Source organism: Epinephelus moara, chromosome 21, assembly GCF_006386435.1.
Source record: "Epinephelus moara isolate mb chromosome 21, YSFRI_EMoa_1.0, whole genome shotgun sequence".
Taxonomy (NCBI): Eukaryota; Metazoa; Chordata; class Actinopteri; order Perciformes; family Serranidae; genus Epinephelus; species Epinephelus moara.
In genome coordinates this window covers 15,955,992-15,971,855 of record NC_065526.1, presented here as the reverse complement: position 1 = coordinate 15,971,855, position 15,864 = coordinate 15,955,992, and the positions used below count along the sequence as shown (strand labels likewise).

General features: G+C 40.3%; 2 protein-coding genes across 3 annotated transcripts; both read right to left on the bottom strand.

Annotated features, from left to right (window-relative positions):
* Positions 1 to 151: 151 nt before the first annotated feature.
* On the bottom strand, positions 152 to 7,491 carry zgc:110269 (probable flap endonuclease 1 homolog). The gene is made up of 11 exons (XM_050074685.1): positions 7,205 to 7,491; positions 5,279 to 5,345; positions 4,722 to 4,824; positions 4,399 to 4,453; positions 4,230 to 4,291; positions 3,981 to 4,117; positions 2,786 to 2,846; positions 2,534 to 2,665; positions 2,288 to 2,433; positions 2,050 to 2,194; positions 152 to 1,045 (listed from the first exon to the last, which is right to left on the bottom strand). Exons 1-11 carry the CDS (start codon positions 7,284 to 7,286, stop codon positions 989 to 991), a joined length of 1,047 nt encoding a protein of 348 aa, XP_049930642.1. The 5' UTR covers positions 7,287 to 7,491; the 3' UTR covers positions 152 to 988.
* A 69-nt stretch (positions 7,492 to 7,560) lies between these two features.
* LOC126408902 (mitochondrial fission factor homolog A-like) lies at positions 7,561 to 14,753 on the bottom strand. Of its 2 annotated transcripts, none has more exons than XM_050074686.1 (7): positions 14,601 to 14,753; positions 12,629 to 12,850; positions 12,329 to 12,507; positions 11,890 to 11,981; positions 11,563 to 11,733; positions 11,071 to 11,146; positions 7,561 to 10,485 (listed from the first exon to the last, which is right to left on the bottom strand). In XM_050074686.1, exons 2-7 carry the CDS (start codon positions 12,843 to 12,845, stop codon positions 10,354 to 10,356), a joined length of 867 nt encoding a protein of 288 aa, XP_049930643.1. In that variant the 5' UTR covers positions 12,846 to 12,850; positions 14,601 to 14,753; the 3' UTR covers positions 7,561 to 10,353. The 2 variants fall into 2 exon arrangements, with proteins under 2 accessions (XP_049930643.1, XP_049930644.1); XM_050074687.1 differs by having other exon boundaries at positions 12,332 to 12,507.
* Between the last annotated feature and the right edge of the window lie 1,111 nt (positions 14,754 to 15,864).

The window sequence follows — 15,864 nt, the reverse complement described above, 5'->3', positions numbered from 1 at the left end:
GGAATGGTGCCTCGTGTTTTCATTGAAAGTAACACTCTTCATTTGGGAATATTTCACACAGAAATATTGAAAAAAGGTGCTGTGAAAACACCACACTTGCACAGTTTGCAGTGTTTGACCCAACCACACTTTCATAAGAACATCACACAAATAAACTTCAGCATTATTTTAATTAAAAACACCAACAACATTTGTATATAGCATGCAAATGTAAAACATAAAGTGCCTGTATTTACAATATTTTTCAAAATAAACTCTTCTTAATAAACATCTCAGTGTCTCTTTCAGACATGACACCACTTTACTGCATGTTTTAAAATTCAAGTCTTTGGTCCCTGCCTTGGCACCCTTCACACAACAGGTGCTCATTGAATATCTAGTGATGAGACATCCCCTGTCTCCAGTTTTGGCCTGGTGTAAGGCCTCCCTGACAGTGATAACACTGTTCTCTTTCATAGCCATCCACCGCCTGCTCCGCTTTTCTTGGTGGCTTTGCAGGAAACTGCTGGACACGCTGAAGAACTGCTCAGTGAACTGCATTGTTGCAGACACTGCTGTTAAGACAGGATCAGATTATTGTATTGTCAGTGGGGGGTAGTGCTCCCATGCAGAGACAAACGACTTGAAGTCAGTGTCTTGCGAGGCGCTTGTTTTGGCTTCTTCTGAATTTGGCGGTGGAATAAAAGTAGAAGGCACTTGGAAAAGCACAGTCTCCTCCAAATGTGAAACCATGATCCAACAAAAACTGGTGAAGTCTGTTGATTATTAGCGCTACAGAAGGTAAAATCAAAATACTTGGAACATCATTTAGTCACTGAAATGGAGTCTCTCATCAGAACAGGAATGAAGCATTAGAGCTTGAACTCAAGATCCAAATCACAGATTTGTCTGTTAATGTCGTTTCATAATTGTTTGAGATATCTGGACTGCGTTGAAAACAGCTTCCAACTTCAATGGTGGAGGCAGCAAGCAGGAGATGGTGGCGGCCTTATTTTGACTTTGGTCTCTTCCTGTTGCTGCTTAAAGGGTCTGCAACTTCCACGGGCTGGAGGAAGAAAGAGAGAACTGTTCAGACAAATCAACACACCACATTTGGAGCTACTGAAAATTAAAAGTGATTGTTTTCGTCAGGTCATAACTGACTGCTTGACTGGAGTGGAAATCATGATTGATCCAGACATTTCAAAGGCAGTTATAATTCATTTTTAAAGGAATAGTTCGCCCTTCAAATGTTATGTTGAACTTGTAAAGAAAACTGTTTTTCTCGCATGCCTCCTTGGTGAAAGAAGAATCCAAAAATGGAGAAACTTCATGTAAAGGAAGTAAGTTAAAGGAGGCTCAAAATAAATCAAAATATCTGTTAAAACTCTCACACAACTCATGCAGTATAATCCAAGTCTGATTTATCCAGTCGTATGCTCAGTATCTCCCAAACAGACAGCCTTTTCCAACGGGGAACTGAATGGGAAGTGTAACTTATCTATGCTCTCTTCAAAGCCAGACTCCATCGACAAAAACAGTAATTTAACCTCTTTATTCAGATCCCCATTAGCTTCCACAAGGTAGCTGCTAGTCTTCCTGGGGTCCAATCACAAAACAACATTAAATATAAATTAATTTGAAATCACACAGTATCAATGAGACGATAACATTCAACATCAGTCCAAAATTAAGACAAAAAAAGGAGTAAAAGAGCAAAATTGTCACAAACTCACTGTACCAAATAAAAAAATAAAATAACATTAACAAAAATGTTCCAGAACTGCCATAACCAAATTTTCACGTGATTCATCAATTTTAGTGTTATTTTGAGTGCCAAACACTTGATTTCCTGCATTGTGGTCAATGTTTTTGCACCAAGTTATACACTTTCTGCATCTGATCGAGGCTGACATTTTCTTTATGAATTCAACGAAACACAGGGTGAGTTATTGCTATACAAATGATCATTATTGCTTTCCTCTAATTAATTGAGCTCTGAATCATTGTAATAAGCTTTAAATATGCCATAAACTGAAATATTTTTGTGGATGATTGTGTTATGCTCACCTGCTCCCTCTTCCTAGTAACTCTAAAGAAGTCCTCCATGCGAGTCTGCCTGCTGCGTCCTGCTGCTCTCTCCTTTTCCCTCTCCTCCCGTTTACCTTCCCTCATCTGACGGAACTTCTCCATCCGACGACGGATTCTGTCCTCCCTAAAACCATATCAGCATGTACACAGTTAAAACTGTCTCTGAAAGAGACAGAGGAGCATGTGAAATGTGAAAGCTGAAGCAAAAACTACACACTTAACGTATGTGGCGCGACAGAAGAACCCGACCAGGGCTTCCTCATCTGGCTCAGTCCAGGTGAGTTCAGGAGCTACTGTCTGCGGTGCGTCCAAGAATATCGTCCGTGCTTCTTTGTACTTCCAGAAATGTGGCACAGGGTGGGTCTGAGGGGCAGCAGATACGAGGGTGTTACCAGATCTTACACTTTTTTGTAAAGCAACGTACAGAGTGAAGACCAAAGACCACTGGTTGTCCATCTAGTACCTCTCTGTTGACATGCAGAACCACGTTCTCAATAGTGCGATGCTTCTGGATCAGTGTCAGAGCTCTCTTAGGACCCAAACCTGCTATCTTGTCACAGTAGTCACAGCCCAGCAAAATACACAGGTCGACAAACTGGTGGAAGGAAATGGCAAAAGAAGGAAGGTTCGAGATATTATTTGCACGAAGTGATATCACAAATACCAACTGAAATATTCAGTACTTTCAAAGACAATGTTAGAGTTTCAGTCTCACCTCCTTGTGACTAATTTGGAGTCTCTCTAGCAGCTTGGGTAAAGAATATTCAATGACTTCACTGTGAAGAAAAAGAGATTATATCAGTTCACAAACCTTCCAGTCCCTCCTTCATTTAAAGTGATCATTTGGATTGTTGTAAATAAAGCAACATGAGGAAATCACTGGTAGTGGTATCAGTGCAACATGACTTGAGGCTACAAATCCTGTAACTGGAGATCTGTCAGCCAGCCAGTTGCTTGTCAGACAGGAATTAGCAGCCACAGAAACATTTTAAGCAACAGCACAACATGAAAAAAAAGATGCAACTATCAACAACAGAAGAAAACATGTTTGGTGTATTTCCAGGTTTTGACCTCACTCCAGGTGAAGCTCATTTGCAAAGTGATTTCCCTGGTAACATATAATGGCCTGCATGCAGCTAATTTCTGTCCAACAGGTCACTGCTGTTGTGACCTGCTAGATATAATAAGAAGCTTATAGTTAGTCTTCTTTTGAGAGTTTATTGTGGCTTAAATTATCTCTGTCAGCTCGGCCCAGTTTGCTGCTGCTCATTTTTATCTGGAGAGTCACCAGCTGACAGGATGATGTTTGACCACAGATTTCACAGCCTCGGGTGATGCCAATACATCAGTATTATCACAGATGAGCAATTTAAAAGGACAGTTCACCCCTATTTCTCTCTACCAACTAAACACACCAGCTGTATCACTGCTCAGAGGAGAGGCTAGTGACAGTGTGAGATGTAAACATTAATGGTGTCCTTCTCTGCCAAGCTGTAACGTTAGATAGCTCAGTGGTGCTAGGTGAGCTAGCAGCAGATGCATGCTTCCTTCCGTGCAGTGATACAGTTGGCAGGTGTAGTTCAGTAGAAAGAAAATAGTTCCCACATGAAACTGCTCACAACAAGGTCTGTGGATTATCTTGAGTAACCAGGTCTTGATTCTTGGAAAGAGACATTGCTGTTGAGTTTATCAAATGTATTTTTGGCGCTTTGAGCACCACAAGCTGAGTGCCATGTAGTTCCATCATATTGGAGAGAAGGCAGACATCTCTAGGGCTGATATCTACAACCTCTTCTCAGGAGTATTTAAATGCACCAGCCCTAGAAAACTATAGAAGAAGAGAGTAAAACATAACATAAGAAAACTCCAGCACAATCCTTACAGCAACACATAAATTGCAATATTCTTACCTGTCCTTCTTGGCGTTCAGCTGGCGAATGAGAATACTGGCTCCAAACGGCAGTGTGTCCATGTCCTCTGATGCCACGGCGTCCACAATCCCCTCTCTCAGCAGCTGGGCACACATTGCCTCAGCATCCCCTGGAGCCTGAAGCATAAGACAAAGAGAAAGAAAGGGGGATCAAAATGAAAATGCAGGAAGTGAATGTTCGATATGAACAAAAAACAAACTTATATATTCTATGTTGAGCAGGTCGTACCTGGATGACAGGTACACCCAGAAGCTTCAGGAGCTGGAGACAATCTTTGGTCTGGGATGATGCTGCAAGGAGCACAAAAGAGTTCACTTCAGAAGACTTGAGGTTCAAATATTTCTCCTGAATGTATAACTTCAAAACCTGTGCCTGTTATCAATCTGTGTAGATGTACCTGTGCCTGTGCGGTTGTGAGACTTCCAACCAGCTGCCTCAGCTCGCTTCTCAAGCTGCAGGTAAAACAGGAGCTTCAGTTAGCATGTGTGGGAGTCATCTGCATCACACTACAAGTGTTAGATGTCTTTATCGTATTCCACTGGCTCATTGAATTCCCTTTCACATCCTTGTTTAAGATATTTCCTTCAGTCAACACATGTAAGGAGAGCAGTTCTACCATCATTAAGAACACATGGGGGAAGCAGTCAGATAAGTCTCCCTGACCTGTGACTGTCGTACACACACCAGGAGGGAGTCAAAAGATACAGAGGTATCACTTACAACAGCTGTCTTTTCCCCAGGAGGCTTCCCGTCAAACACAAAGACAGGCTTAATGTCATGTTCCAGGAAGGTGAGCGTGCGGAAGAAGAGACCTGTCAGGGGGCTGCGGAGAAGAAATAAGAGGACATTACACACAAATACTCTGGCCAAAGGATTGAAACCCTTGTAAACATATCATTTGTAACTGAACTTTATGGCTGTAGTGGGTGTAGTGATTGTAATATTTTTGCTCATATGCAAATAAGATGATAAAGATATTAGAAACACTGTCAAATATAACTCAGTCCAGCACAAAGTCCAGCCTCATTAGTCAACAGACAAACAACTAAACACTAAGGTGAGCATTTGAGGCAAAGTTGTTGCAGGTTATTATATTGGACTGCCGCATTTTACTGGTGTTCCTTATTTTCTGGACATTGACTGAACTGGGTTGGAAATGGGGAATCAATATATGTAATACGCTGGTCGGAAAAAAAGAGAAGCACGTGAGAAAAAAAATCTACTGTTGCTGTTACTTCAGCGAGACAGATCGGGTCATCAGTCATTGAGGAGCTCACCTTAGTGAAGGCGTCGCTGCACGGAACTGGTTCACAACAATAGAGGTATCCAGTGCGATCACTTTTCCTGTGGGGTGTAACAGAGCACCGGCATCATCAGCACCATATGATACAATTTCCATGTAGATGATTTTTTTTGTTGTAAAAGTAATACAAAAAAAGTCAATAGCATCTATAACAAAATTGTGCATTTATTCTAGAACTTTATGTCAATTATTGTATAACTATAATTGTTAAATTAAATTAATGATTTAGTATATGGACATTGGGTTAAGGATGTTATGCATCATTTAACACTGGAGAAAATCTGTTGTTTTATTAAAGGATCAACTGCACGCTTCTTTCTCACGTGGCAACCATTTTTAAGCTGAAAATTTGTAATGAAATACGCTACACTCCTCTACTTGTGTCACACAAGTTAATTTATTTGTCGTCATTTTTCCTTCCCTTTTTTTCCAATTTGCTTATTTCTTGTTCTTGTGTATTGGATTTACTTTCACTGGTCTGGCTTTCTCTGTTTGTTCCTGGGTTTGTGGGTGGGTGGGTCTTTTATTTTGTACTTGTTGGTGTTATGTTCGTTTGTTGATGCTCTGTGCATCTTAATGAATTATTAATAAGAATACCTTGTTGATGATTGGTGGGTAATATGTATGTTGATATCATACAATGTCTGGTCTCTGATCATGTGACGAGATGATATGTGCACAATAGCGTGCGCTAGGGTGAAGTAATTCTTTGAAAGCCTTAGTGACTGTTTCATTAGAGCTTCGATGGTCATGCCTGGTGCTTTGAGTCCTTTCATTTGACTCATTTAACCCTTTGACACCTGAGCAAACAGCAAATTGGCTTAATTTCTCTTAAAAACATGGAAAGAATGCAATGAGCAACGAAAAAGAAAAAAATGACCCCAACAAATAGCAAGAAATTAGTGAACAGAGAAAACAAAAACAAGAATATTAGTTAAAAAAAGAAAGAAAGAAAGTAAGAAATAATGGATGAAATAAAGTTAAAATGACCTGGAGAGAGTGCTGAAAATTCTAATAAAAAATATTATCAAAGTAATAGAAAATATTATAATAATAATAACATTATTATACAGATAAATATATAGAGAGAATATATAGAGAATATTTATAATATTATAAAATTATAATAAATCTGTAAATAAATCTGTAATAATAATAATAATTATTATTATTATTAAAAGTTTCTTCCACAGCTTTTTCTTATTTTCCATAATTTTTAAATCTCTGTTTTTCTTTTTTGCAATTTTCCCCCCATGTTTTTTTTTTTTTTTAAGAAACCAATTTGGTCAAAGCTCAAGGGTTTAAATACTTGCGAAAGGTGTCTGAAAGCAGCACAAGAAAACTGTTGCTCCAGGTATTAAATGTTCAAAGGTACAAAAGCAGCAGTAAACACAGATGGTTAGACCAGTTAATACACACTGTCATTGAACACTTGTTAGAGGTTACTAACACAGATATCCATCAGTGAATACTTGTGGTTAGTTTTAATGCTTTAGCAGTGGTGCTATTCATATTAATTTACTTGAGTACAAGTAGTAATACAGCAGGGTGATTACTAGTTGAAGACCTATCGTTATAGTCAAATACTAATGTACACAATAAGCATGGTCAGGAAAATTAGTAGCAAAGTACTCATTATGCAGAATGGCTTTTATCAATATCTTAATATTACGCAATATTTTAAAAATCTGACTGAAATAATTCAGCAAACGTTAGTGTTACTTTTAAAGATGCTTGACATGTAGTGTTAGAAACAGTTGACGTCAAAGTTAGCTAAGCTAACTAGCAGTCAGGTGACTGTATGCTAACGTAAGCTGTTAGCATTCGCTGTTTATTATGACACAGACTGACCGTGCTCGTGAAACAAATAGATTGATGGAAAGATCAGGGATGTTATTACCTGTGTAGTCACTGATGTCCTTATGAAATATAGCACCAGGAGCATGGAGTCGGATCAGATCTGCCAGTTTGGTGATCCCCATTGTGTCACCATCAGGTTTCCAGCACCACTGCTCCTCTGTTTACTTCCGGTATTAGACGAGCCACAAACTACTCCATTCTGGTTTGATCCAAATTAGCGTTAACTGTCATGTGATGAGGATCTCTGTTCGTACAACTGGACTTGAGCTGTAGTTAAATGATATCGCTCTATGATGATGCCCAGTTAAAATTCCTGAAACATCTTCCTGCTGCTGCACACCTGCTAACACACCAGCAGGGTTCAGCATTGCACACAAACAGCCTGGCTCTGGAGGAAATTCACATCCGTCATTTATTACAGCAAAAAATATTAACAAACAATGAATGTATTCATATATTACAAAGAAATTAAGATATATTAACTTAAACTCCAGCTTTAAGGATTAAGTTCAGTGCTTAACAGAAAAAAAATGGTAACTGCAACATGTTGATGCCGCTGTGATATGTGATGAATACACCTCCATTAATTACATTATTTAAAATAATGACATCAATATTTTATATACATATCCATCTATAATGATCATACAGATAGTAGCTCTAGGATGTATACCACACTGCATGATGAATAAAAGCACACAGTCCATGCTTTTAGTCTTGTAGGTAGCTTAGTGGAAAAACATGAGTGGTCAGATTCTCTGGAAAAATGAGCAAACTGTAGAAACAGCATGGGAAACATTATCACTGCACAGATTATACCCTTAGTAGCCTAACCTTAGTTTTGTTGACACTTCATCCAGCTTTTAACGTAATCAATAGGCATGTGACTGCCAAAGAGGTAAAAAAACATGAAGGACAAACTACAACTTTTACAACAATAGGCTATTCAAGTACCGTATACAAATGTTTTGGGGTAATGCTCAAGCGAAAACAGGGCATTCAGGGTAAATGTTATGGCATCTCTAGATTTACTCATCTTACTTTGACACTTTAAGAATGGTGGTTTTTGACAAAACTGAGGAACCTCAATGTCAAACAGACAAGTCAGTTCTGAGGCTTGGTCCTGTAACAATAGTCCCAGCTCGGGGTTTGGTTCCCAAAACATTTGTTGCGTAAGTAAATCCTCGTCTCCCCTCAAATCAGTCCTCTCCTTAAGCTAAAAAGTCACATTTACAAATCTTGTTTACTCTCAAAAAGATGAATAAGCATCAGTGTAACATCTGCTGTTGCTGTGCAATGGATTTATCAAGCTTTAAAGGTGCAATCAGTAATATTTTCCAATATAACCAGAGTATATCAGAAAGGGTTTGCAGTTCTTGCCAATTTCACATTATCTGTGTCACGTTCGGTTTCTCCTGAACACAGGTGAACATCAGTGCAGCATTAGAGACGTGGAGAAAGCCTCAGACTCAAACTTAAAAGGTTAAGTGTGTAATATTTAAGGGGATTTAGTGGCGTCTCACAGTGAGGATTGCAGATTGCAACCAGCTTAAACTTCTCCCAGCTAAAATTCCTTCAGTGTTCATTGTTCAGAAGGCTTTTTACTACAAGCCAAATTATCTGGAGAGGTCTCCTCCTCTCCAAAACAAATGGGCCCAGTGATTTAAACCAGTAAAAACACTGTTTTTTTCTGATCCAGACATTCAGGAGATTTTTATCAGGAGCCAAATTATCCGCAGAGGCCTGCTCTTCTCCAAAATACACGGACCATGGATCTCATTTATAAAACGGTGCATAGGATCCACACTAAAAATGTATGCACAAACAAAAGCCAAACAGTATTCAACAGTTCCGACTGTAAGGCTTCCACCTCATCATCTGCATCGCCAATTTCCCATCTCCAAAATGTTTGTAAGCATGGGTCAAAGTTTCTCTCATCAATCTGTTTCTATAGATCAGCACTTTTGCGTGGGAAGTGGCATACACTTGTTTCAGGCCTCTTTGTGCGCATGCATGTTTATAAATGAGACCCCACGTGATTTAAACCGGTAAAAACACTGAATAAGGGCTGTGTCCACACCCAGTGTCTTTTTTCAGAGCGCTCTGCCTTTTTTTTGCAGCCACTCCAAGCACCTCTAGTTGAAAATCTCTGACCTCTTCAAAAAGGTGCGGGTGACATGACATCACTGCTGCTTCTTTAGCTAGGCTGCTGTTGCCTACTGTCACAAGAAAGACAGAAAAGCTTGTTTTTTGGGAGCAGATCAGCTGGCGGACTCTGGATGTTGCTGGTGGTGAGCATTCTGCTTTCATCACCATTTGCTTTGTAAGCTCGTTGTTGACTGTGAAGTCAATCCTGTTAATGTAGCATTATGTTAGCTACCTAGCTAATGTTAGTGTCAAGATATTGCTGTCATAAAAACATACCCATATCCCAGTGCTTCATAAAAAAGCGTTCCCCAGCGACCTGCCACTGCTATTCTGCTGAAGACAAACACTACGTGGACAGATGCCCTAAAGCAGTTTCATGTTATCCAAAAGGGTCATTCTATGACAATGAAAACCCAAACTGACTATACACTTCAGAAAACATACTTATTATGTAATATTTCTGCCAAAATATCCCCCTAAATCCTACACACTGGACCTTTAAACGCTGATTTAGAGTTGACATTTTATTTGTTGGACAGTAGCCTATATTGTAGCTAGTTTTACCTAAATGAGGTAACCTCTGTTTGCTGTTGCTGCAACATGGCAGACCTCGGCTCGCCACATCAAAGCAGTTGCAAACATTTTGCAAACATCCACCTGTAGAGTCATTGTGCTTTGTCTTGCTAGTTGTTGAATGGAACACACAGATGAATCTTTGAATGTGAGATACTCTAAATTTCTAGTGGTGTTGTACCCCACAAAAGCAAGTTGATGGTCAGATTTTAAGGTGTGAATACCAGCCAGTGTGAAATTTAGCAACATTTGGTTGCTTCAAGTTTTATCTCTACAGTGCTTAGTTTGAAATTGTATGTCTAATCCCACTGTAGGATTTGCTATAGAGTCTCAGAACACTGTGGTGGGCATTTGCCAGTACTGTTGTTGTTTTCTGTGGCTGCAAAGACTTGTATTGTATTTTAATGGTTGCACCTTTAACAAGGACTTGCTTTGGCTTCCAGTGTTTTGGGAGACGCTTGTCAAATCTTAGCGACGGAACCAGATCCAGGTGTTAATAAGCCAGAATGCCACCGTAGCAGAGTACAGGATCACCTCTCGCTTGGAACGTTCTTTGTTTTCCTCCTCCAGCAGCTGCAGGCGCCGGTTCAGCTTCACAATCTGAATGAGCACAAAAACATTTTCTCTCAATTTTCAAAAGGTGAGGTATGTACAGTAGGATTACCACTATCTGGTTTTCAATTTAAGTTTTAAGCATGCAAGACAATGTCAAAAGCAGCTGTACATTGTTTATCTTCCATAGTGGTACTCCTGCCTGCTTCTCCAAACTGGGGGCATGCCAACAGTGTACAACAAGTGTCTGTAACTTACTGTGGATGAGTATCTCATACAACCCCTCTTCAAAAGAACCTAACTATCCCTTCAAGAGACCATATACAACCATATACAATTAACAACAGACACAAATTTGTTTTTGTTTGTTTATATGTATCTCAAAATGCCAGTTGCATCTAATCACTGGCTGCGTGCTGCTCTGCCAGCATCCTTTGTAAACAGCCTGATATGTGATACATAAGCTTGTTGTGTCAGCATGCCTTCACTGCATCCTGTCAGCTGAAAACTGTAAACCTACAAACAGGAGAAAACACTCGCAACAGGCACAATATACACACCACAGCAGCGGAGAAGAATTAGAATCACTTTTCAGCGACATAGGCAGTCACTTAGGCGTGTGAGGCATATTACCTGTCGTCGTAGTGATGAAGCGTCCACCAAGCCAGACTCATCAGGGTTTATTTCCAGGGCCAGGTCCAGGTGTGTCCTGTGGACATCAACACATCTCAATTTAGAGAAATGACAACAGTGCTGAAAACCAGTCCAGCTCAAAGACTGTCTGCATGGCTACAGAAAGCAGTCCTTACAGGGAGCACATTTCCACCCAAACTAGGATTTGGACAAGAGCATAATGCTGATGACAAAGACATGTGTCCCCTTCATAAACCAGACAACTTTAGGTACTGCCACTGAAACAGTGTTTGCTGCTCATATAAAGCACAGGGGGAATGATGTAAGAAAAGGCTGTGAAACAACATTACTTATTATTGACAGGAGAAAAATGAAAACAAAAGTCCTGCTTTCATAAAGTTTTCTCAGAAATTCACCACCATTTCTTTGTTCTGAGAAACTGTGAATTGAGTAACTTCCGAGAAATACAGGGACAAAGAAAAGAGAAATCACCTGCGGTGGCTTTCGTCCAGCACATCGAGGACCTGCTGGTATGCCCGCCGTGTTGTCGACTGAATATAAGAGAGGAACCCCGCAGCTGTAAACAGGTTGATGTTCGCATCCTCAGGGGAACAGAGGGGTGGGCACAACCGGACTGGGGGGGCAGAAGGGGAAGGGGTTACACTGGCAGAGAGGCAAGTGGAGAGAAACAGTGAAGAAATGAGATATTTTTAAACAAACCAAGAGTGAAATAAGAAAAGTAGATAACATTCAGAATGAAAATACAACAGCGGTGAAACAGTGTTGTAACAAATAGGTCAACTGTGGATGTGTGCTTACCTTACATCACCTCTGACAATCTGACTGCTGTGGCGGCCAGATATGTTCTCACTCGCACTGCGTTCTCTTCGAGACCGACCGTGAAAGTGGCCCTATGAATGATAAAAGAATTTGAAATAATAATCTTCAAATCATCGGCTTCCCACTCCAATTTCACAGCCTTACACCTTTCTCCACCTAATCTAATAAATGCCCAAAATGTTATTGCATCAACAAACTTACAGCTGTAACTATGAGTGATAGACATAAATAAGTGCCATGTTATTTTGATACTGCGTGTTTAACTCAAGGCTGCTATCTTTATATTACTTTACAATGCACCGGATAGCATAATAGCGCACCACTATTGGGATCAGTGTCATGTTCTGTAAAAAAAATCAATTCATTTTAATGAGAAATAAAAAGGGACACAGAATAGAAATCTTGATATGACTCTTACCACCTGGCTGGGATTGCTCTGTGATGTGGTAGTCTGTTCAGTTTCAAGGGAATCCAGTGGCTGTTCTGAGAGTGTGAGGACACGCGGTGGGGCCTTCATGTTCAGGAGGTCCACGGGAGGGACAGACTGAATCAGGTCCAAGTCTCGGGGACGAGCAAATTGAGCGTCTCCATCATCACCTGTGCAGGAAGTAAGGAGATGGACAGTTAAATAAACTGTGCACCTGCCTCAATTTCAGCTTTCTATGCACTGTTTTGTGTGTGTGCACCTTGTTACTGATGCCCTGTCTGCTGCCCTCACCTGCTACAATAATCCTCTCCGGCACATGCATCAGAGTTGCGTGAATGGGCAGGGGTTGCTGAAGTGGCAGAGATCCCATTTGGTTTCCTGAAGCCACCTTAAGGGTCTCTGGGATCCGCATGCGCTGGCTGATGCCCTCTGTGTACTCCAAGTCATAATGGATGCGGTTCATCTCAGCCACCTCTGCAGAGGGGGAGGTGAAAGTTGGCCCACTCATCCAGCCTGTAGACACGCCAAATGGAAGGAAATGGAAAAACACTTAAAATACACAACAGATATTTAAGCCATACTTCAGATATCACAGACATGGATGTGACACACATGGATGGATAAGTGAACAGGCCTACCGGGCACAGGACCAAGGGCCCAAAGTGTCAGTGGGTCCCCTGGCCTTCCCTTGCAAAATGTCAAACTGAACACATGATGAACCAAGGGCATAAATATAGACAGTGCAGGCAGTGCGGTTGCACTGGAGTCCGTGGGGTGGAAGGGCCCAATTGCCACCTGGAAATACGCCCGTGTTCAAAGAAGAACTAACCCTTAAAAAGGCAAACCCAGCCCCATCATGGTTTTCTGTTTTTGTAAAATAGTATCCATCTATAAACACATTATATGCTTATTCTACATAAACTATACAAAAAAATCTATGTAGTCAAACTAAAAATTTCCTATTTTCTTTGGTAGTTTTTGTCATATACAGATAAATAATTATGACTGCTGGGTAATATGTATGTTGATGTTGTCCATTATCAAGTCTCTGTTTAATCATGTAACGAGACCATATGATTTACAGCAGGTAGTTTAGGTGCAAAATCACTCAAGACTGAAAAGCTGGGCACATCTGCAAGCAGCTATAACATAAAAGCGGCACAAAGACACACTGTTGGTTAAAAACATTTATGTGTCTAAAACTCTGTGTGCGTGTGTGTGCTTCATAACTAGTAACTAGGGCGTACTAGGACCCATCATATAGCATGCACTGGGGCCCATCATAACTACCTTACGCCACTGTGATGAACACATTGACATGTACCGACCAGGAAGAGACTGTAATGTAAATGACCACAAAGAGACACAAAACAACCACAAGGAGACACAGAATGACCACAAAGAGATGCAAAATGACCACAAAGAAACACAAAACAACCACTAAGAGACACAAAATAATCACAAGAAGACAAAGTGACCACAAGGAGACACAAAATGACCACAAGGAGACACAAAGTGACCACAAGGACACACAAAGTGACCACACAGAGATGCAAAACCACCGCAAATGTGTGTGTGTTGCTTCTGTTTAGGAGAGGTGGTGGGGCCCTTTGCATATCTGTGCCCAGGAGCCCGCTGTGTTATAATCCGCCCATGGGGATACAGCTTCAACAATCACAACCACACTCCTATCTGTTGCCCTGGATGTTTGCCATCTCTTTAATGTGAGTGCCAGTGGTCTGCCTGTAATGCCATCCTAGTTTTCTGACAATAGCTTAAATTGGTATGAATAAACCTCATTTAAAATTATAAAAATTGAGAAATTAGTCCTTCCTAATTGTCTAAATTGTGAGGACTACTGCCTAAAACATGTCCTGTAGCCCGTGTTAAATGTCATGTCCCGTAGAGGAACCCACCGCCATGGTGGAGGAAAGGGGGTGTATCAGCCAAAGCTACTAAATAATAAATTAAAGATAACATTTCACGCTGTGTTGCGTGAAATTACATAACGCTGACATGAGGTGTAGCTGTTGCCGACACATGGCTTCAATGTCACTGAATGAAAATCCACGTAAGACGCCATGTCTAGCATGTAGCTAATAACTAGCTAATGTCACTTGCATGTTTAGCATTAGCTAATGTTATCTTTATCACAACACGTTAGCTAAGCAGCACGTCACAGCCGTTGACAGTCCGCAGTAACAGGCTGGCTAACCACAAATATTCATTACTTCAATTAGCTTTAGCTTCTCTGACAACTTACCGTTATGGTTTTAGCACCAGGGTTAAAATGTCATGTGTCAAAATGCTGTTCGCTGTGTAATATTAACAGCATCCACCGGGACCGACGACGAGAGAAACCGACAGATACTAGCCAGTGTGTGGAGCCGCCAATAATACACCGAGTGTGTCCGCCGGGGCGGGGCCTATGGAGTTTACAGCGTCACTCTAAGCGAGCCGCAGCAGCAGGCGGCACCCGGATTAGAAAACGAGCGCACACAATTATCACACTCAAATTAGTTGGTTACATACAATGTTTATGTAATTGGCATAATTAATACAAAACCATACAATTCAATTATTTAGATTTGTCTGCCACTAACACAGACGTTAATTAGTGTATTCCAGCTTTTAATTCAATACACCCATCATTACTATTTTCCTGATATTTAGACACACACAATTTCATAACACACAATGAAATCAATAATGATCGGAAAATACTCCTTTTTTGTCATATAAAGTTGTTGTTTTTTTTACACAATTGGGACTTAGTTCTGTGTCTACAAACAAACAAAAATGGCTTTAGAAATCTAAAGGTTCACTTAAGGAAATGGTAACAAACTTGTGCTTGCTTCAGCCCCATTTAAAGTTCTGTGAATACAGTTTACAGTCATCAGTGTTTGATTGGCTAATGTCATATGGTGTGACAAATAAAAAGCTAAGAAAAAAAAGAAAGAAAGAAACATAGCTGCAACATAAGATGTAGCCTACAGTAAAAGGATTTGCTCAGACAACTCACTACACTTGTGATTTGTGTGGATATAGCCTATTTGTTCACTCTTTCACAGTTTAAACAATGTGCATACACATGAATCACACCTGTACATTTATTGACAGCCAGAGTAAATGACATCTGCTGAACCTGTGCTGAAATTTAACCTTTTGCATTTTTGGATGATGACAGTGACTTTAGGTTTGTATGAGTGACAGTAACTGCAGCCTCTAAAAGGTCTTTGTGCTTTGTTTTCTGACCACTGTTTTTGGGATCTGTTGAAACAGCAAGATGCACAGACCTCTGGTACATGTGCAGCCTACAAGCAGATGTGTATATGGGTCATCAGCACTTTGCAATATCCAATGTGCATTGTGCATGTGCTTAAATCAATGATATTATAGCAGTGGCTCTTAACCTTTTTCACGTCAAAGTCCCTTAAACTGATGTCAAAGACCCACATTTTATAAGATTTTGAAACAGAGACCTCCATCTGAAAAGATTTGGATTGTTAGATATGATTAAGACCAGA

Coding starts and splice junctions, on each gene's coding strand:
- LOC126408902 (XM_050074686.1), bottom strand. CDS start 12,845: ATGAGTGGGCCAACTTTCACCTCCCCCTCTGCAGAGGTGGCTGAGATG. Junction 12,508..12,628: donor GGAGAGGATTATTGTAGCAG/GTGAGGGCAGCA, acceptor CTTCCTGCACAG/GTGATGATGGAGACGCTCAA. Junction 11,982..12,328: donor AGAGCAATCCCAGCCAGGTG/GTAAGAGTCATA, acceptor TATCATTCATAG/GGCCACTTTCACGGTCGGTC.
- zgc:110269 (XM_050074685.1), bottom strand. CDS start 7,286: ATGGGGATCACCAAACTGGCAGATCTGATCCGACTCCATGCTCCTGGT. Junction 4,292..4,398: donor TCACAACCGCACAGGCACAG/GTACATCTACAC, acceptor TGCTCCTTGCAG/CATCATCCCAGACCAAAGAT. Junction 1,046..2,049: donor TTACTAGGAAGAGGGAGCAG/GTGAGCATAACA, acceptor TTCTTCCTCCAG/CCCGTGGAAGTTGCAGACCC.